This window comes from Esox lucius, chromosome 14 (genome assembly GCF_011004845.1).
Source record: "Esox lucius isolate fEsoLuc1 chromosome 14, fEsoLuc1.pri, whole genome shotgun sequence".
NCBI lineage: Eukaryota > Metazoa > Chordata > Actinopteri > Esociformes > Esocidae > Esox > Esox lucius.
Window position 1 is genome coordinate 864,303 of NC_047582.1, and position 22,574 is coordinate 886,876.

The 22,574-nt window shown below is 39.6% G+C and overlaps 1 protein-coding gene across 1 annotated transcript in view; it reads left to right on the plus strand.

Annotated features, from left to right (window-relative positions):
• LOC105009609 (lysosome membrane protein 2) overlaps positions 1 to 22,574 on the plus strand; it is an 80,268-nt gene that overhangs the window by 51,634 nt on the left and 6,060 nt on the right. The window contains exon 7 of the mRNA XM_029125088.2: positions 397 to 575. Coding sequence (XP_028980921.1) covers positions 397 to 575 — 179 coding nt within the window. The remainder of the gene's footprint in view (positions 1 to 396; positions 576 to 22,574) is intronic.

Sequence of the window (22,574 nt, forward strand, 5' to 3'; positions counted from 1 at the left end):
TTTGAACCCAGGTCTGATTTCAGCATCCTTCCAGACTCTAAGATCGGACTGTGTAGTGTCCTTTGTCTTTTCTAAACACCACATTCCATTGCCATGTGTACATTATCATGTCTAGAACACTATGCCATTGTCTGGTTTACTGCAGTTCAATAGCAGAATGTAAACATTTTCACTAGAGGGAATGCAACACTCAACATGATCAAACGACCAGCCTTGTCGGTACAACTCTGTGCATTCATAACAGTCCAATTGTGGACAAGGTACTTCCCAACATAGTATGAGCTGTGCTATGTTTGTAGTTAGTGCTATAAATTATTCATGAATTTGGGGGGTATATGAATCTTTTTTCAGAAATAGGTTTAGACTCTTATCATTTGGTGTCTGTGTGATACTCAGGTCCATCTTCATGGAGTTTGAGAAGGATGTGGAGGTGAAGGGGCTCCCGGCATATCGTTTTACCCCTCCTCGTGATGTGCTGGCAAGCAAGGATGAGAATCCAGACAACGAAGGCTTCTGTGTCTCCCCAAAGGAGTGCTTGGGTACCGGATTACTCAAAGTCAGCATGTGCAGAAAAGGTAGACTGTTAAACTCCACCTGTGTCTTCACTTTCTCTCTTCCTCTCCTGTCTTTTTATTTCAGACTGGTGTATTAAGGCCTATTCATTTCAATCAAGTCTTTTCAGGAAAGCAAATTAAATATTGTATATACACTCACACAGACCAAACTGAGGAACACACACCATCCATGTGATCCAACTCCCTTGGTTCTACTGTCAGCCCAATGCTTCCCCCCATTACAAACCACTGATCAGGCCTGGCCAACTGAAGGACTAGGCAGGCCCAGAAGGCAGTAAGCCCTGTCACCTGATCTGGGAAGGAACAGACAGCTGATCCAAAATGGCACCTTATTCCCAGTATAGTGCACTACACTTCAAATGTTTCAATAGACGTATAAGGGACCCTGGACAGAAGTTGTGCCCCATGTTGGAAATTGTGTGGGCTACGCTGAATAAGTACATTATCTAGAGATTTTGGCTGTTTTGCTATACAATGGCCCGATATGGGGACTTGATTTTAGATACAGCCCTTGTGTTAGCCCAACTAGTGTCTCTGTGTGATTTATCACTGGTTGTTTACTGTAACAAATTATCACTGAAATGTATTACTGTTGCTTTTATCTGGGCTTGATTCAGCTTGCCATACCGAATGGGCCCAGTAAAATAGTTTTAAAAAACTCAGGCAGGCTAGAGCAAATGGTCCATTTCAAAGAAATCAACTAGTATTTGAACCCAGGTCTATCCACCACAAACCTGTGAGCTTTCCCCTACTTTTAGTTCATATTCTGATGACAAGGCCAGGACAGGGGAAATGAGGGGGCATAGCTATTTGACCTTAAATGTGTCCAAAATGACAACTTATACCCGATATAGTACAATTTATGTACAGCATAAGATTGGGAATAGGGTCAAAAGTCAAGTACTACATAGGGATTATGGTCCTATTTGGGACGTATATCTTGTGTTATAAAATATTTGGTGTAGTCATTCCAATGACCTATCCCTCCTGTGACTGAGGCTTAACACAAACCACAAAAGAGTAGGAAAATCATCACATCTGATCTACTTCCCCAACATGCTCTGTAACAAACAAAACAACTCCTCAGGCCTATCCATGAATACATGAACTACTTTGATGAAAAGATCGTCACCATTAGAAAACAAATAACTGAATCCTTAAATAGTTATGGTCCTAAAAATCTCAGTTGTCCAAAAAATTTCCGGAACCTCCCTGATCAGGTGTCTATGGGGACACTTGAGTTTTTTGATACTGTATCGCTCGACACATTTACAAAATTTGTAATGAGTTCTAAACCCACAAACTCTCAGCTAGACCCGATTCCTACAAAATTACTTAAGGAGTTATTTCCTGTGCTAGGTCAGCCAATGCTGAACATAATAAATTGCTCCCTTTCCTCCGGATGCGTACCAAACTCATTAAAAATTGCGGAAATTAAGCCTCTTCTAAAAAAATCTAATCTAGATCCCGACATATTAAACAATTATAGGCCAATATCGAACCTCCCGTTCCTCTCAAAAATCTTAGAAAAATGTGTTTCCCAACAACTGAATGCCTTCCTAAAGACAAAAAACATTTATGAAATATTCCAGTCTGGTTTTAGATCTCATCATAGTACTGAGACTGCACTCGTGAAGGTAACAAATGACCTTCTAATGGCCTCAGACAAAGGTTCCGCATCCGTCCTGTTGCTTCTTGATCTTAGTGCTGCTTTTGACACTATTGATCACTCCCTTCTCTTAGAGAGACTGGAAACCAATATTGGGCTATGTGGACATGTTCTAGCCTGGTTTAAATCTTATTTATCTGAAAGATATCAGTTCGTTAGTGTGGATGGCATATCCTCTGACAAGTCAAAGGTATGCTTTGGAGTTCCTCAAGGCTCGGTTCTGGGCCCATTACTTTTCTCACTATACATGCTCCCTCTGGGCGATGTAATCCGAAATCACAATATTAACTTTCACTGTTATGCTGATGACACACAGTTATATATTTCAATGAAGCATGGAGAAGCCCCTAAATTAGCTATTTTGGAAGCATGCGTTTCAGATATTAGGAAGTGGATGACAGAGAATTTCTTGCTCTTAAACTCAAATAAAACAGAAATGCTCCTTTTAGGACCCAAAAAAACAAAGAGCGTTGTTAGCAGATCTCACTGTGAACCTCGACGGCTGCATGGTCGTATCCCAAAAAACTGTAAAAAACCTTGGCGTTACCCTTGACCCTGACCTCTCTTTTGAAGAACATATAAAATATGTCTCAAGAGTTGCTTATTTTCATCTTCGAAACATCGCAAAAATTCGAAACTTTCTATCAAAAACTGATGCAGAAAAATTAATTCATGCTTTCGTTACTTCTAGATTAGATTACTGCCATGCTCTTCTCTCTGGTTATCCAGACAAATTAATAAATAAACTTCAATTAGTGCTGCACACAGCTGCTAGAATCCTAACTAGAACAAAAAATTTGAACACATTACTCCTGTCCTGGCATCCTTACATTGGCTGCCTGTTAGGGTTAGGGCTGATTTTAAGGTTTTACTCTTAACCTATAAATCAATACATGGACCTTGCTCCTACTTACCTTGCTGAAATGATCCAGCCATACATACCTACACGTAACCTTAGATCGCAAGATGCAGGCCTTTTAATTGTACCTAGAATTTCTAAACAAACAGTTGGCGGCAGGGCCTTTTCTCATAGAGCTCCACTCCTGTGGAATGATCTGCCAATTAAGGTTAGAAATGCAAACTCAGTGCAAACTTTCAAGTGTCTACTAAAAAACTCATCTCTACAGCACGGTTTATAATTAGGTGTAGCCTGGCCCGGGCCGTGAAGGTGACCAGTAGGCTTGATACTGTCCACCCTTGCTGTCTTGCCAGGTGGGCTCTCGTCGCCACTGGGATGCCCTCCCTCCAATGCCCTTCGGGGAAGAGTCACTGGCTTGTTGTTGACTCTCTATTGCGCACTTGTGCAGTTGGGCTGTACGCTGCTAGCAATACTCGGCCCTCATTCAGGGGGGTTGCGGTTGGTGGGTGTCCCTTTGGTTGATGCCTGGCAATGTGGTTGGATTGATTTCCTGCCTGTTGGGCCCTGTCCGGGGCCTCCCCCGGGTAGGGCCACAGAGTCACCGGACCCCCCCCGTCTCAGTTTCCAAGGTGTTACGCTGCTATATTATTGTGCTGGGGGACATGAGGGATGTACTACTAACTTTTCTCAGTTTCCTCCAATTTTAAATTTTAGAAGGAGATGAGGTCCTGGTCCACACCTGCGGATTACCTGGTTTGGGGGGACCGTTGCTGTTCCTGTCCTTGTCCACCTGGTCATACTTCTGACCTAGTCTAAAATCGAATATACTCTGGATTTAGCCAAGAGAAATTATTTATTATTCCAATTGGACTCTTAATATCTCACCCGGCACAGCCAGAAGAGGACTGGTCACCCCTCTGAGCCTGGGTCCTCTCTAGGTTTCTTCCTAAATTCGACCTTCTTAGGGAGTTTTTCCTAGCCACTGAAATTCAACACTGCTGTTGTTTGCTCCTTGGGGTTTAAGGCCGGGTGTCTCTGTAAAGCACTTTGTGACAACTGCTGTTGTAAAAAGCGCTTTATAAATACATTTTGATTGATTGATTGATTGATCCATCTACTACTGATGACTTAATTTTAACACTAGGAAAGTCTTCAAAAGGTGTCATATTGACTTGTGCCATTGGGCGCTGGTCAAAAGTAGTGCACTGTAAATCAGAATGGGGAATTTCGAATCATAAAACATACATTTAGGTGGTTTACATAAAGACAGCATGCTCTTTTTAACATTTTGGTGGTAAATGCATCAAATTGTAAAATTATACAGTGGGGAGAACAAGTGTTTGATACGCTGTCGATTTTTCAGGTTTTCCCACTTACAAAGCATGTAGAAGTCTGTCATTTTTATCATAGGTCCTCCTCAACTGTGAGTGATGGAATCTTAAACAAAAATCCAGAAAATCACATTGTATCTCGACTCTTTCACATCTGTTACATGCTCAGTGTGACCCTGCTTTCATCTGTGAAGAGAACGAGGCACCAATGGCAGAACTGCCCATTCTGGTGTTCTCTGGGGAGTGCCGATCAAGCAACACAGTGCTGGGCTCTGAGCACAGGTCTCACTAGAGGACATCGGGCTCTCATTCCACCCTCATGGTGTTTCTGATAGTTTGGTCAGAAAAATGCACATCTGTAACCCTCTCAAGGTCATTTTTTAGGGCTCCGGCAGTGCTCTACCTCTTCCTCAAAGGAATAGATACCGGTCCTGCTGCTGGGTTTATGTCCTTCTACAGTGGGGAGAAGAAGTATTTGATACACTGCCGATTTTGCAGGTTTTCCCACTTACAAAGCATGTAGAAGTCTGTAATGTTTATCATAGGTCCTCTTCAACTGTGAGTGATGGAATCTAAAACAAAAATCAAGAAAATCACATTGTATGATTTTTAAGTAATTAATTACCATTTTATTGAATGACATAAGTATTTGATACATCAGAAAAGCAGAACTTAATATTTGGTACAGGAACCTTTGTTTGCAATTACAGAGATCATACTTTCCTGTAGTTCTTGACCAGGTTTGCACCAAGCGTGCCGCACAAGCCCTGAAAAGTGAAGCCAAAACGTCTCGATCGCCCCCTGGTGAGTGGTCCCAGTATAGGTCATAAACCCCGCCCTCCCCATGTTATTCAATGGGACGCGAGACCAACTAAACAATTAAATTACCCTTCAATTATCCTTTTTCCGAAGCTGGTTTCTGTCATTTACTGTAGTTTGTATCACGCTAATGTAAATTCAAGAGTTTGTTTTTAAAATAAGTTGGTTTTTAGTTAGTTATTTAATGCTCTAAAAACGGTGGTGTGACATCGTGATTCACAGCTTTGATTGACAGCTATCTGAGCCAAGGAGCCACTGAAGCGCCATCCTCCTTCGGAGGACTGAGGAGATTGGAGCTTTACATTTAATCTCTAAATTTCTATAATTGATATAATTTCACACGGACATAATGGGTTGTTCTGCAGTACATTGTGCTAACCGATCTGGCATTTCCAATCGATCTTTGAATTTTTTTCGGTAAGTTAAATGTATAAGCTATTTAATTAGTAAATAAATGTAATGGGCTAGCTAACGTTAGCTAAAAGACAACAAGCCTCGTTAATAGCCATGTTAATAGCTAGCAGGGGATTGTTAGCTAGAAGTTACCAATTATTTTTGTATTAGGCCTATTCTAAATTAAGGTTAAACATGATGTAAGTTAGGCTATAACATATCGTCTAGGTTTAACAAGCAAAGGTTGTACTGTACTTGGACTTGCGATTGATTACGGTATGCGCATTCTGCGAGGGAGAGTGAGGGCGGGGCACAGGGGAGGGGCCGTTGATTTCGCGGCTTTACGGCTTTACTTCCTGCTCGCTACTGCGCATAACTACTGCGCAGAACTGGTCCCAAGATCGCTATCTGCGCAGACGCAAGTCCAAGATGTCCGCGCCGTATCGGGACACTGGTGGCTTAATTTTTCACCAATGGAAAAGAGCGAAAGGGCGTCGTCCATTTTATATACAGTCTATGGTTTGCACACACTGCAGCAGGGATTTTGGCCCACTCCTCCATACAGACCTTCTCCAGATCCTTCAGGTTTCGGGGTTGGGCAATATGGACTTTCAGCTCCCTCCAAAGATTTTCTATTGGTTTCAGGTCTGGAGACTGGCTAGGCCACTCCAGGACCTTGAGATGCTTCTTACGGAGCCACTCCTTAGTTGCCCTGGCTGTGTGTTTTTGGTCGTTGTCTGGCTGAAAGACCCAGCCACGACCCATTTTCAATGCTCTTACTGATGTTGTTGGCCAAGATCTCGCGATACATGGCCCCATCCATCCTCCCCTCTATACAGTGCAGTCGTCCTGTCCCCTTTGCAGAAAAGCATCCCCAAAGAATGATGCTTCCACCTCCATGCTTCACGGTTGGGATGGTGTTTTTGGGGTTGTACTCATCCTTCTTCCTCCAAACACGACGAGTGGAGTTTAGACCAAAAAGCTAAATTTTTGTCTCATCAGACCACATGACCTTCTCCCATTCCTCATCTGGATCATCCAGATGGTCATTGGCAGACTTCAGACTGGCCTGGACATGCGCTGGCTTGAGCAGGGGGACCTTGCATGCGCTGCAGGATTTTAATCCATGACGGCGTAGTGTGTTACTAATGGTTTTCTTTGAGGCTGTGGTCCCAGCTCTCTTCAGGTCATTGACCAGGTCCTGCTGTGTAGTTCTGGGCTGATCCCTCACCTTCCTCGTGATCATTGATGCCCCACGAGGTGAGATCTTGCATGGAGTCCCAGACCGAGGGAGACTGACCGTCATCTTGAACTTCTTCCATTTTCTAATAATTGCGCCAACAGTTGTTGCTTTCTCACCAAGCTGCTTGCCTATTGTCCTGTAGCCCATCCCAGCCTTGCAGGTCTACAATTTTATTCCTGATGTCCTTACACAGCTCTCTGGTCTTGGCCATTGTAGTCTGTTTGATTATGTGTGTGGTCAGGTGTCTTTTATACAGGTAACGAGTTCAAACATGTGCAGTTTATACAGGTAATGAGTGGAGAACAGGAGCGCTTCTTAAAGAAAAACTAACACATCTGTGAGTGCCGGAATTCTATCTGGTTGGTGGGTGATCAAATACGTATGTCATGCAATAAAATGCAATTAATTATTGAAAAATCATACAATGTTATTTTCTGGATTTTTGTTTTAGATTCTGTCACACACAGCTGAAGTGTACCTTTGATAAAAATTACAGACTTCTACATGCTTTGTAAGTAGGAAAACTTGCAAAATCGGTAGTGTATCAAATACTTGTTCTCCCCACTGTATACACTTGCAGGGAGTCGGTATAGCCTATTTACATTATATAATTCTGTCACTCATTAAACATATTTCTTTAGACACCATTAACCATTGTGTTAAACTGAGAAACATTTCTTATTACATTTTCCTCCACCACAAATAGCATCTATAAACTGTATGGCTTTTGCCACTAGCTGTTTCAACAGCTTATTAGCCATTTGTGAATCACATTGATACAAGAACTACGTACTGTATCAATATAGATGACGATAACTAACTTTTTCGTCAAGTGAAAAGACGAGAATCGAGTAGTCAAGTTTTTGTCTGTCCTGAACAAATCCTGAAACATAATTCGAAAATCCACCAGAAATAGTTGCAGTATAACAGTAAACAGTTTCAAGGTGACAACAGTTGGTGCGATTATTCGCAAATGGAAGAAACATGCAAGATCTCACCTCGTGGAGTTGCAATGATCATGGTAACGGTGAGTAATCAGCCCAGAACTACACGGGAGGACCTTGTCAATGATCTCAAGGCAGCCGGGACCATAGTCACCAAGAAAACAATTGGTAACACACTAAGCTGTGAAGGACTGAAATCATGCAGTGCCCACAAGGTACCCGTGCTCAAGAAGCACATGTACAGGCCCGTCTGAAGTTTGCCAATGAACATCTGGATGATCCAGAGGAGGAATGGGAGAAGGTCATGTGGTCTGATGAGACAAAAATGTAGCTTTTTGGTCTAAACTCCACTCGTCGTGTTTGGAGGAAGAAGGATGAGTACAACCACAAAAACACCATCCCAACCGTGAAGCATGGAGGTGGAAACATCATTCTTTGGGGATGCTTTTCTGCAAAGGGGACAGGACGACTGCACTGTATAGAGGGGAGGATGGATGGGGCCATGTATCGCGAGATCTTGGCCAACAACATCCTTCCCTCAGTAAGGGCATTGAAGATGGGTCGTGGCTGTGTCTTTCAGCCAGACAACAAATACTTATGTCATGCAATAAAATGCAAATTAATTACTTAAAAATCATACAATGGGATTTTCTGGATTTTTGTTATAGATTCTGTCACTCACAGTTGAAGAGGACCTTTGATAAAAATGACAGACTTCTACATGCTTTGTAAGTGGGAAAACCTGCAAAATCGGCAGTGTATCAAATACTTGTTCTTCCCTCTGTAGCTTGGTGACGTAGTGGTTAAAGGCATAGCCTCTCACGTGTGTGATCCGGGTTTGAATCTCACAAAGGCAACAACGATCAACACTTTTTATTGCGGTCCGGCTGAACTTAGCTTGCCTGTTATCTTGTTTTAGTAGTAGCCAGTTACTTTGTTTCTATTTTGAAGCATTTTTTTATGTTATAATGTATTCTTGGTATTCCCTCTGGACATCACAATGTATGTCCAGAGGGAATACCATTGGGAATAACTCTGGCTACGGTGACCAATGTTTGTAAAGCTGAGATGACCGGATAATTGGAAACGAAGTCATGACTGGGGCAGCATTCCAAATAGTTCTCTAATGCCTGTTTTGTGCACAACGTTTGACTGGGCCCCAAACACTTTCTTAAATAGTGCACTACTTTCTGGTTGAAAGTAATGCACTGACTATACAGGGAATAGGGTGCCATTTGGGATACACAGGCCAGGTGCCCCACAATGTGGATTCTTTGTCTCCAGAGACTACACAGACTTGCCCTCCTTCTAAGGGGAGAGGGTTGGCTCTCACAGCACTCTAAAGGATCTAGGTCTCTTCTCAGTAGGGGTGGGAAGTTAGTATTTTCCTAGTATTTTGTCTTAAGCCTTTTGTTTGTTGTGGACACATCTGGTGAATGGAAATATATAGGCCTCTACCAACTGCTGAGAAAAACAACATTGTTCAGGGTGACGCTTTCTTGGTCTTGCAACTCATAGGTTATCTGGGAGTTGCTGTAGTGTGCTAGCTGTACCTCAAAGGATTGTTTCTTTTTTTGCCTGTTTAATTTCCACATATTCAGCTTATATACTGCAAACAAGATGACCCTATCACTTATTTTTACGGGGTTTCAGTCACTTCTTATCATGTCTCCAGTAACTTAACTTCTCTCTTGCGGCCTAGTGTGATCTATCAATCAAAGCCACTCCTTTTTTTACATGTTGTGTAAGAATATGACAGACCCAGATGGTGGAGTGGTTCTCTACATAGAGCATAGTTTTAGTTCAAAAATCCAAAAGGCAGTAGTCAGACAGACAATGATCAATACACAGCAGAGCAGAATGGTCCACAATGGCATAGATACAAAATCAGGCAGGCTCAAAACAGGGTCAAAAATAAACAGGCAGGAAGATGTTTAAGTACACAGGAAAAACATATATGTAAAGAAAACTCTATAGAAAAGCTTAGTATTTTGTATGAATACAAAACAATATCTCACAAAGTAAAGGGAGCATCAAACTAAACAGGGAACAATTAATGAGAACCAGGTGGGTGAACAGGTGATTAATATTCAGGTGATTGAGAACCGGGGAGTGAGCTGCGTTCATGAAGAACGGGAAGTACACTGTGTTCTGGAGGCAGATGATGTGAAATGACAGTGACAGTTGTCGCTGGTAGGTTTCAATTCTTTGTTTTCTATGTGGCAGACTGTCTTTAATCATTACGCTATTTAAACAGCAGAATGCAACTTTTACCTCAGCCATTACATTTTTGCTGAAATAACGTGGACCACAGAACATTTATTAACGGAACTAAAGAGTAGTCTTGCACAAAGACTATAGATAAAGCTATACTGCCTACTTATAACGAAAACAATGACTCCAATCACTCCATGGCTGATTCGTTTCTTTGGAAAATAATAACAGTATATAAGGGTCACATAAAACTATTATTTTCCTAAATATATGAGAATCATGGTATTACAGAGGGGATGTATTGTTGTGTGAAGGCTGAAAAGTACAGAGTGGATATACATTTCTGAAATACAAGATTTGGAACATCTCAGAGGGGAATCGAACCATGGTCAGAATATTGAAGAATAGGGATGGCCCCACCACACCACAGGGGCTACTGGTTGTCCCTACAGCTCTCTATCCTCTCCAAATGTAAATTTTACCCCAGCCCTTACAATTTTGCTGAGATAAAGTGGGCAACAAAACATTTGTTAACAGAACTAAAGTGTTCTGTTTTACAAAGGTTACTATAGATGGCTAGCTAATTACTATACAGCCTTCTTAGAACGAAATCAATGACTCCAATCACTCCATGGCTGGTTCCTTTCTTTGGAAAACTATAACAGTATAAAAAGGTCAAGTAATACAATTCTTCTCTCAAATATATGAAAATCATGGTATTAGAAATGTGTATTGTTGTGTGAAGGCTGAAAAGCACCTAGTAGATAGACATGAGATACAGAATTTGGAATGTCTGAGAAGGGAATTGAACTGGGGTCACAATATTGAAGGGATGGGATGTTCCCACTACACCACAGGGTCTGCTGGCAGTCTGAATAGTCTCAACGGGTTGTGATCTGTAATACCCTAAATAGCAAACAGATGCATGGATGGAAAATCAATCCAGAAACATAATATAACCATAAACAGTTTTGTTTTAGGCATACTATAACACAGCTACTGAAGGTTGCAGCCAGCTAAGTTTTCATCTATTCTGAACAAATCCTAATATGTGTTTTGTTTTGTCTGCAGCGAGCCTGGAATAGTGGTCAGCTGCATGGCAGTCTGTCTCTAACCACTACGCTTTTTAACAAAGGATAGCATATCACTCCCTCACTTACTCAGTAACAGACATTCGCTCTTCTTGGCCAGCTTTGCTTACGCGGTCAGGCAAAAACCATGTGTATAGAGTGGAGAATTATTTGTATGTGTTATGTGTAGAGATATGGGACATTGTGCTTGTGGGGGAGGAGTTGGGTTTCTTGGATGAAAATAGGAATGTCAGTATGCTAAGTGACAGGAGAATGTGTGTCATTTTATGTGGACATATTAGAGTGTGTGTAAAGAGAGACGAGAGAAAGTGTATTTGGACGGAGGGAGTAGAGGGTAGGGTAGGAATATGTGTGTGGAGCAAAGAATGTGTCTTGGTGAGGAGTCGGGGGAGAAGAGTGTGGATTGTGTGTGAAGAGAGAATATAATGTGTGTGTGATAGTGTGGAAGGAGGAGTGCATATATTAGCCATCTTGTGTTAGCTACCCTGAATTAGCCACACAGCTGAATGACAGCTAAAATCCTCTTCGTCACATGCACATGCAGTGGCCAAAATATGTCACCCTGGTTGAATTCCTAATACCATTGACTTTGAATGGGAAAGGGTTTAGCTTGTTTAGCTGAATAATTTTTGGCTCAGTTACTTCATTTAGTGATTAACATCTCCAGAAAGATTATGTCTCTGACATATTTCGCAGATTTTTTGTGAATTTCTTAAAATCAGTGGGGTTTGTAGCACCACCATGAGAGCTAGCTGTTCATACCTTTCAGGGTTCATTCCTGGCCTTGGTGTTTATCTGTAAAGCAAGTAGCATCTTTTTTGGATAATCCTTTTAGGATTTATAGCCTTATATAAGATTTGCCACAACTATGTCAAATTCAATTGCGGATTGCGGCCACATCGTTAGAGTTATCAGCTTTTTTACAGACTTTTAGAGATAATGGTCCACAGATCCTTCATAGCAAACAGAATGCCAATCCATTCAACGGTCTCTGAGATGTCATTTAAGATGTCAAAATAACGCAAAACACTGGTGAGGTTTATAGCGCTGCTGTCCATTTGTGGCATAGATGTTAATGGGCGTGATTCATTTGGTAGCTGTCGCATATTCCCAATGTGGATTTGTGGCCTTACATATTCATAGACCTGCCCGCATCAATTTCACTCGCTGATTTCAGCCATATTGTTTGAGATATCAACTTTCCTTATATAACTTGAAAAGATAACGGTTCAAAGGTCCTTCACACCAAACGGCATGTAAATCCATTCAGCTGTCTCGGAGGAGATGTCGTTAACAAGTTTTTCAGAAAAGTTCAAATGGAAGCCATATGGTTTAAGATATCAACTTTTCTTATATAACTTTTAAAGACAATGGTCCAGTCGTCCTTCACACCAATTGTCATACAAATCCATTTAGCTGTTTCGGAGGAGTTGTCGTTTAAGTGTGTTTTTATCAACGGCAAAATCTTGAGAAACATCTGTTATGTTTATAGTGCCCCCAAGCAGTATTTCTGTATGGGAGTTTTCCTGTCCATTCCTAGCAGACCCATTTACAATATGTTTTGTTTCGTAGCTGTTTAATGTTCCATTTGGGATTAATGGACGTCTAAAGTCATAGACCCGCCCAGCACAATTTAATTCGCTGATTTCGGCCATAATGTTTAAGATATCAACTTTCCTTATATAACATTTAAAGATAATGATTCAAAGGTCCTTCACACCAAATGGCATGCAAATCCGTTCAGCAGTCTCAGAGGAGATGTTAACGAGTTTTTCACCAAATTCAAAATGGAGGCCATATTGTTTAAGATATCAACTTTTCTTATATACATTTTAAAGACAATGGTCCAGTGGTCCTTTACACCAATTGTCAACCAAATCTGTTCAGTGGTTTCAGAGGAGATGTTGTTTAAGTTTGTTTTTATTAACGGCAAAATAATGAGAAACATCTGTGATGTTTATGGCGCCCCCAAGATATATTTCTGTATGGGACTTTTTCTGTCCATTAGTGACAGACACATTTACGTGTATGTTTCGTTTCATAGCTGTTTGATGTTCCATTTGGGATTAATGGACGTCTAAAGTCATAGACCCGCCCAGCTCAATTTAATTCGCTGATTTCAGCCGTACTGTTTGATATATCAACTTTCCTTATGTAACTTTTAAAGAAAATGGTTCAAAGGTCCTTCACACCAAATGGCATGCAAATCCATTCAGCGGTTTCGGAGGAGATGTCCTTAACGTGTTTTTCACCAAATTCAAAATGAAGGAAAATCCAAGGGGATTTGAAAGACCCCAGATACTTTTTTGGTCAGCATGAGAAGGGGTATATCTGGAACTTGGTTGCATGTCTCTACAACATTCGGTTCATGAGATCTGAGCTTCAATTTTTCCATATTTGTCTGAGTGTATGGGTACCGTGATGGCCAAGGTCCTTTGGACATTGGCCGTCTACAATCCGGCAAAGTTTGGAGCGTTTTGAACCAGAGGGGACCGAGCTATGGACCTCTGAAAATGGCCCTGGAAAATAATTATAATAAATATAGCTGCAAGCAGCAATTAAGGGGACCAAGTAATGACAAAAGGAAACTTTGAAGACCCTTGGAACATATGTTAATGTAACTAAGCAATTGTCTTTACATTTGCAACTTCAATTAAAGTTGCAAGCAGCATTTAGTTGGTTTCAGCATTTAGTTAGCATGAAAATTGCAATATGGTATACAGGGTAAGAGAAACTGCACATGTGTACAAACATTGTCAATGTTGGATGTTTTTTCCTGATCAATTGTGACCCCATGTAGTTTTTTTACATACTGGTCTGGTTTATACAACACTTGAAAATATTCATACATAGATACCAAATGTCAAACTACATCAAAATTGGTCATTTGCTGCCATATGAGTAGTGTTTTAAGTGTTTTTCAAAATAACTAAGATGGCTGAAAATCCATGATTGCGATTTTTTGGGTCTCGGTGGCAAAAAGTTTAATAGTGGACTGATTTCCAAGGCCAGGTCACCAGGGATGGGTGTGGTGACCTTTATAAAAAGTCCAACTTCACAGGCTTGTGCCACCATGAGGCTGATTGGCATGTCCACTGCACCAGTACCTTTACACCATTTTAACTCACAGGATTTTGGAAAAAGGACAGTTTTTTGCCAGAAGAAAAATTGTGAACTGGAACAAACCGAATAGGATTTTGGCATACTGTCGAAACCCTAATGACACACATTGTCAATTGACTTTTTTTGCGGAACAGCTTAGATTATTAAAACAAAACATTCTCAGCATCAGTGTAATAAAAGATAGTAGATGAATGTCACACTCACAGAAATCTTATATAGTGAAAAGCTTAATTTTTCTAAGCTACACATTAAAAATGGAAATTACCATTTGAAAGGTTAAAAATAATATTAAGACTAGTTGAGCTAGATAATGTAGGTAATAAATTAGAGATGTTACTTCTGTACATTAATAACAATCACACCATTACCAGAATTGAGTAGTTATGTCAAATCATTTTATTGCTAATTTAATAAGTTTCTAATAAAGGAATCAATTTCCATTTGTTTTACTCCACTTTGAAGATTGTAAATAAAAACAACAGTGTGTTTACACACAAATCAAATGCATTAATATAAAAAATATGTACAAGTATATATTTTAGTCATTTAGTAGACGCTCTTATCCAGAGCAACTTACAATAAGTACAGGTACATTTTCCTGGAACAAATTAGGGGGGAGTGCCGTGCCCTAGGACATAACATTTGGCTCAATTGGGAATCAAACAGAACTTAGTGAAATTTGTAATTACCTATTAAGCCACTTGAACACACAAGGACAGGCTCCACACCCAAAGACATGCACAAAACACTCTGCATAAATCCAGGTTTGTGTAGTATCTATAAAACAAATAATATTGTTAGTCAATTTGAAATACATTTTATGGAAACCTTTATTTTAGCCATGGGATTGATCTGAAATCTAACAAGACAAATAAAAGTTATACACTGCGGGCCAAAACTTTGAAATAATTTACAACTGTTGCTGTTTTGAAAGGACATTATTACTTTCATTCACCAACTTGGTATTCAACTGATCAAAGTATAGTCAGGACATTAATGATGCAAAAAACATTACTATTTTTGATTAAATCTACACATGCCTCATTTCCAACAAACATTACGCCAACACCTTATCCTTGAGTGATCATGCCAAATTGCTAATGTGGTATTAGAACATCACTTAATTATATCAAACCGCTAAAAGCTATTTTCTTTGATAAATTAAGCTTTATATGGTCTTTGAGTTTGGGTTGCCACAGTCTGCAGTAGACTGGTATGTGTTGAGGTCAATATTAGGTCAAAAAGTGCAAAAAAGAAACCACTCACTGTAGAAACCAGCCAGTCAATCAATCAATGTTTTGAGGAATGAAAGATGTGGAAGGAGTAAATGTACAACTAAACAAAAGAATAAGTACATCAGAATGTCTAATTTCAGAAATAGTCGCCTCACGTCCACATCTTCATTTAATTCCTTTCTGCTATTTGTAACCTAAAACCTACCTTAACGCATGCCAGTGCATTACATACTGTGACAGCTCAATAACACAGACAACGTTAAGTTTAATTTAAATAAACCAAATAGGTTTCAGCTGGGTTTAATATAATCAAAAAATATTTTATAATACCAAATAAGCATTTTAGAATTATTCAAAGATGAGGTGTTGTAAAAACGTCCCTTAGTGTTTTTCAGAATTCACCTAGCAAATGTACACACTGACAAAGGAAAACACTATTGCAAAGATAATGTTAAATATTTTAAAACTAGCCAAGCAACTTTGACATTTAAGTCAGTAAAATACAGGATTGGAACTTTTGTTTTTTTCAAGTGAGGGTGAAACATTTTTGTAAAGCTCCCGGATTCTTAAATTGTACACACTTGAATATCCTGCTGAGACATGGTGCACCAAGTCATGTGGGCTGAATTACCATGACAGTGAAACATGTAAAACGTCATTACTGCATGACAGAATGTTTAATATTAATGAATTTTGTAGATAACGGACAGACCATCTGATAATTCTCCTTAAACGTCCTAATATCGGTCGGCTATCTCTTAGATTTCATCATCTATAGCCGGTCTTAAAACAGCTTTGTTAGCTGTCTATAGCGTAGCTCTCCAGCACAACACTAATCAACTAGCTAGCGAATGTCATGTAGCTCAATTAGTAAATTAGCTAGCTACAATAACTCATACAAAATAGTTGTAAGATATTTGGTCTTTATCTGCCATCTACCTTGTTTGAAACAGGAACTAGCTCGCTACATCAATGAGAGAGCGACAATGCATGCTTTACCTGCTTGTGCACAACATTGTGAGAAATTAGGTTGCTAACTAGTGTTGAAGTCTAACACTTCCCCGAGTTGGTTTGTTGGAAAGGAGAATATCACACCAGGAGTCAGGTCAATTACCGTACCGCATATTCCGTTTATTACAAAAGCTTTTGGAGACAAGTGTCGCCGCACAATGTCTAAACATGAACTGTCATAACAGCATTATTTATACTTCAAACACGCCTAAAAAGTGGGGGCGTTAAGGTAGCCAAGCAGTGTGCCATTGGTCATATTTATGTTCTATACCTTATATGGGTACATGCAGCACAAGCGTCATATTTGGGCTTTATGTCTTCAGCTTGAAGTTCCTCAGTATGTTATGCATTGTCAATCTGTGTCCTGTTCCCTGTGTGTCTGAGACACACAAGCTAAATCAACTTCCTCTTCCTAGCAACCGCCTAAATAAGATTTCCTGTTTTTCTACTTGCAACTTTCAGCAGACATCCAACATTCTGCTTCAATGCTCACAACAGTTTAACAGCTTATACAGTCAATATATCCACACTAGCTCAATCAAACTCACCCTACCATGCGATATAATGCTTTGCTTCAGGAAAACTCACGCGCAAGCAGCTTCTGTTGGAAAGAAGTCTAGCTGCACATATCAGTACCAGAAACGATTATGAAACAAAGAGCAGAGATGTCAGAGTTTGATACCCACTGGCCCAGAGTATTTTTTTGTTGCCTCAGCCTGGCTGCCACTCTGAAATTACTGCCAGGTGCTGAAACACGTTGTCCTGATTCGGAAGAGGCGGACAATAATGCAATTTCGAAATGGGGAGTGGAAAAGTCCCTAGTGAAATGTCCGCCTTCGTAAGATACCATTTTCCAAAATGTGGCTTTCTAATAGCTTGTTTAACAGTTTCCATTTCCAGTGTAAAGGCTACATTAGATCACATTTTACAGGAAATGTTGCAACAATTAGGCCTATTATATCTATAAAGGTTTCCAAAATATACCACAACAATTTACCAAATAGGCTAATATCCCCATTACAATACCTAGCTTCATTTGAAACTTACCCACAAACCCAACAGGCCTACTTTCGTCCGAAATACTACCACCTTGTAAAAGGGAGCAGGTGTGACCTAATGAACAATTTAAGCTGTCGATGGGATTGGACGTGACAAGGTCATTGATTATTAATTGACAGGAAGTCACATGGCAAAAAACCTGACCGACTGCAAAGTAAAGTCTTAATAATAATTAGAAAAAATATTTTTTAAAAACATATATCTATGTGTACAATAATATATGATTTGTGTAACTTTTAACAAGAAACTAACCTCATTGGACACATACTATAGAAACACATGCTTTAGTATTACCCGGAATACCCTCAAATATTAGTGTTTCTTTTACAAATAAATTGAAAAAATATTTAAGGTTTTCTTTTCAAGAGGAAAATAAAATGATAAAATTGACTTCTTTTGAATAATAATTTCAATAGGGTTAGAATTTACACAGGCATTTATCATCCATAGCCTAAACATTAAGATGGTTTCACTGGAATCTAGCTTATGGCAGCAACAATTTCAACTGCCAAGACCAACTTACTGTTCAAGGAGATTTACAAACCATTAACATTTGCACTAACATAAGAGTTCCTTCAAAATAATAGTAAATAATAATAATATAATAATAATAATAATAATAATAATAATAATAATAATATAAATAATATAAACAAAAAGATAACATCGAGGACTGAATGCTGTCATGCTCCCAACACCCCACCCATTCCGCATTGACTGACAGGCACTGCCATGGCTCCTCCCATAGCTTCAAAAATATCCCTCCGTAACTGCTGATAGAACCAACAACTCCAACTCAACATTCTAGCAGATTCACACACACATTACATCAGTTCTTCCTTCAAAATAGTAGTTCCTTCAAAATAATAGTCCAAAATAGAGAAAGAGAATAACACAAGATTTGGGGACTGAATGCTGCCATGTTGTTTTAGATATACATTTTTCATGTAGAACATTTAAATGTCATTGTCCAAAGAACCTTCACAAGCAGACAGCATGTCAATCCATTCCATGATATCAGAGTAGATGGTGTTTAGGTAATTTTACTTAATTCACTTATTGCGGTCAAATCGTTTGAGATATCAAAATTCCAAATTATTCAATTGAAGATACTGGCCCAGGGTCCTTCTCAGCAAACGGCCTGCAAATCCGTTCAGTGGTCACCGAAGAGATGTGTAAAGTGTGTATTTTACGGTTCATAAATGCTAAAAGTTTTCAATGTTGTTGTAGCGCCCCCTTATGGTCTATTTTATTGATACTGCACAGGTACTGACAGGACCTGATGTTTAGTGCTATGTTAAAGAATGTAAGTATTGGATATTCCTGACAGGATATATAGCCTGACACAATGCCACATCCATGTAAAAGTAATTAGCCTATTATGCGAGATTCCAAATAATTTAATTGAAGATACTGGTCCCAGGGTCCATTCAGCGGTTTCCGAGGAGATGTCATTAACAAGTTTTTCACAAAAATTTTAATGGAGGCCATATTGTTTGAGATATCAACTTTTTTATACAACTTTTAAAGACAAGGGTCCAGTGGTCCTTTACACTGATTGTCAACCAACTCTGTTCAGTGGTTTTGTTGGAGATGTCGTTTAAGTGTGTTTCTATTAACGGCAAAATCGTGAGAAACATCGGTGATGTTTATAGCGCCCCCAAGAGGTGTTTCTGTATGGGACTTTTTCTGTCCATTCCTGACAGACACATTTACGAGTGTGTTTCATTTCATAGCTGTTTGATGTTCCATTTGGGATTAATGGACTTCTAAATTCATAGACCCACCCAGCTCAATTTCATTCACTGATTTCAGCCATACTATTTGAGATATCAACTTTCCTTATATAACTTTTAAAGATAATGGTTCAAAGGTCCTTCACACCAAACGGCATGCAAATCCGTTCAGCGGTCTCGGAGGAGATGTCGTTAACAAGTTTTCACCAAATTCAAAATGGAGGAAAATCCAAGGGGCGAATTTGAAAGACCCCAGAGACTTATTTGGTTAACATGAGGGCATGTATGGAACTTCGCTGCATGACTCTACGACATTTGGTTCATGAGATAAGCATGCTCAAACCTTCAACATTTGACTAAGTGCTACAGCGCCACCATGGGGTGTATAGATATATTAATGGCTGAGGCCCTTCAGGCCTCTCATGGCAACAAGTATGCAAATTTCAAGTATGCAAGTTTCATGCAAGTTTCATGCAAATTGAGCCACATATGGCCGGGTTACGGGGCTCTGAAAATGGGCCCAGAGAAAAATAATAATAAATATAGCTGCAAGCAGTATAATAATAATAATAATAATAATAATAAAACCAACAAAAACAATAGGGTACCATTACCGTACCTACCGTACTTGGTCCCTTAATAATAATAATAATAATAATAAAAGCAACAAAAATAATAGGGTACCGTACCTACGGTACTTGGTCCCCTAATAATAATAATAATAATAAAACATACAAACATAAGAGGGTTCCAGCAACTTCGTTGCTTGGCCCCCTAATTACAGAAAAAATGCGATTGTTTTACCCAATTCATTGTTTTTTTGACTGTCAAAGTCGTTTCTTTACATTTGTTTCTTTACAATCGTTTCTTGTTAAATCAAATACAGCTCTGGACCACTCCTAATTTTTCTTATATCAGCATCTCTACATGTATGGCAACCATTCCATTTTAGTGTCTGTTAAATTCCAACACAGGCACACCTCATTTTACTTAATGTGGTACTTGATTAGGTGATTACCTGAACCAAATCTAGTTTTAAAGGAAAAGTATAAAAACCATTGCTGTGGTCATCACTATCCTCTTGCAATAGGACCAGCTGGATGGCAAAAACAGTGCAAGTAGTACCTCAAAGGTAATTTGAATAAAAAATAAGTATTCAGCATGACAAAAGAGTTGAAAACAAAAGTTTTGAGTGAGGAAAAGAAGGGTTCAATTCTGGCTTTACTGGCAAAGGGATACAGTGAGTGTCAGGTTGCTTCCAGCCTGAAAATGTCAAAGATGGCTTGTTCATAAGAACAAGGTCAAGCAACAGACATTGGGGACAACAAAGCTACAGACTGGCAGAGGGTGAAAAAACGACTGTCCACTGACCAAGATGACCAACTCATTTAAATGTCACTCAGCAACCGGAGGATGACATCAAGTGACCTACAAAAAGTATGGCAAACAGCAGCTGGGATGAAGTGCACGGCGAGGATGGTTCGTAAAGGCTCCTAGGGGCAGGGCTGAAGTTGTGCAAAGCTAGAAAAAAAGCCCGTAATCAATGAAAAGCAAAGAAGAGCCAGGCTGAAGTTTGCAAAAGACCATAACAATTGGACCCTAGAGGAATGGAGTAAGGTCGTTTTCTCTGACGAGTAAAATTTTTGCCCTACACCTTGTCGTCTAATGGTTAGACGGAGCCCTCGAGATTCCTACAAGCCACAGTGTCTCGCACCCACTGTGAAATTTGGTGGATGATCGGTGATGATCTGGGGATGCTTCAGCAAGGCTGGAATGGGGCAGATTTGTCTTTGTGAAGGACGCATGAATCATGTCAAGTACAAGGTTATCCTGGAAGAACACCTGCTTCCTTCTACTCTGACAATGTTCCCCAACTCAAATAATAGTTTTTTCCAGCAGGACAATGCTCCATACCACACAGCCAGGTCAATAAATGTGTGGGTGGAGGACCACCACATCAAGACCCTGTCATGGCCAGCCCAATCTCCAGACCTGAACCACATTGAAAACCTCTGGAATTTGATCAAGAGGAAGATGGATGGTCACAAGCCATCAAACTAAACAGAGCTACTTGAATTTTTGTGCCAGGAGTGGCATAAAGACACACAACAGCAATGTGACAGACCGGTGGAGAGCATGCCAAGACACATGAAAGCTGTGATTAAAATTCAGGGTTATTGCACCCAATATTGATTCCTGAACTCTTCCTAAGTAAAAACATTAGTATTTTTTGGTTGAAAAATGAATATGAATTTGTTTTCTATGCATTATTTGATGTCTAAAAACAATGCATATGTTTCTGGTTATTTTGACCAAATAAATACTCTCTAAATGACAATATTTGTATTTGGAATTTGGGGGTAATGTTGTAAGTAGTTTATAGAATGAAACAAAACTGTTAATTTTAAACATACCTATGAATAGTAAAACCAGAGAAACTGGGAATATCCCCAACCTTCAATATTTTGACCCCAGTTCAATTCCCCTCTCAGATATTTTAAGTTTTGTCTCAGAAATATCACTGCAGAACAATACATATCCATTCTGTAATACAATGAGTCTTATATACAGTTGTGCTCATAAGTTTGTATACCCTGGCAGAAACTGTGAAAATGTGGCATATATTTTGAAAATAATGCTGATCATGCAAAAAAATATTTTATTTAAATGTAGTGATCATATGAAGCCATTTGATATCACAGTTGGTTGGCTCCTTTTTAAATCATAATGATAACAGAAATCCCCCCAAATGGCCCAGATCAAAAGTTTACATACCCTTGAATGTTTGGCCTTGTTACAGACACACATGGTGACACACATGGTGACACACAGGTGAAAATGGCCATACCATACCATACCATCTTCTTCCGCTTATCCGGGGCCGGGTCGCGGGGGCAGCAATGGCAATTAAAGATGCATTTTCCACACATGTGGCTTTTTAAATTGCAATTGAGGGTCTCTTGATAGCAAGCCAAGGTCAGGTAGACAAAGAAAGATTTCAGCCAAAACTGCCAGAAAAATTGTTCAGGATACAAAGAAAAACCCACAGGTAACTTCAGGAGAAATACAGGCTGGAAAAAGACAGTTTTTTTCAAGGAGCACAATATGATGATGATGCTTGAAAAAAAATTAGCTGCATGTTTGAATTGTCAGAAAGAAGCCTTTACTGCGCCAATGCCAAAATATAGCCCGGTTACAATATGCCCGACAACACCTTGACATGCCTCACAGCTTCTTGGACACTGTAATTTGGAATGACGAGACCAAAATAG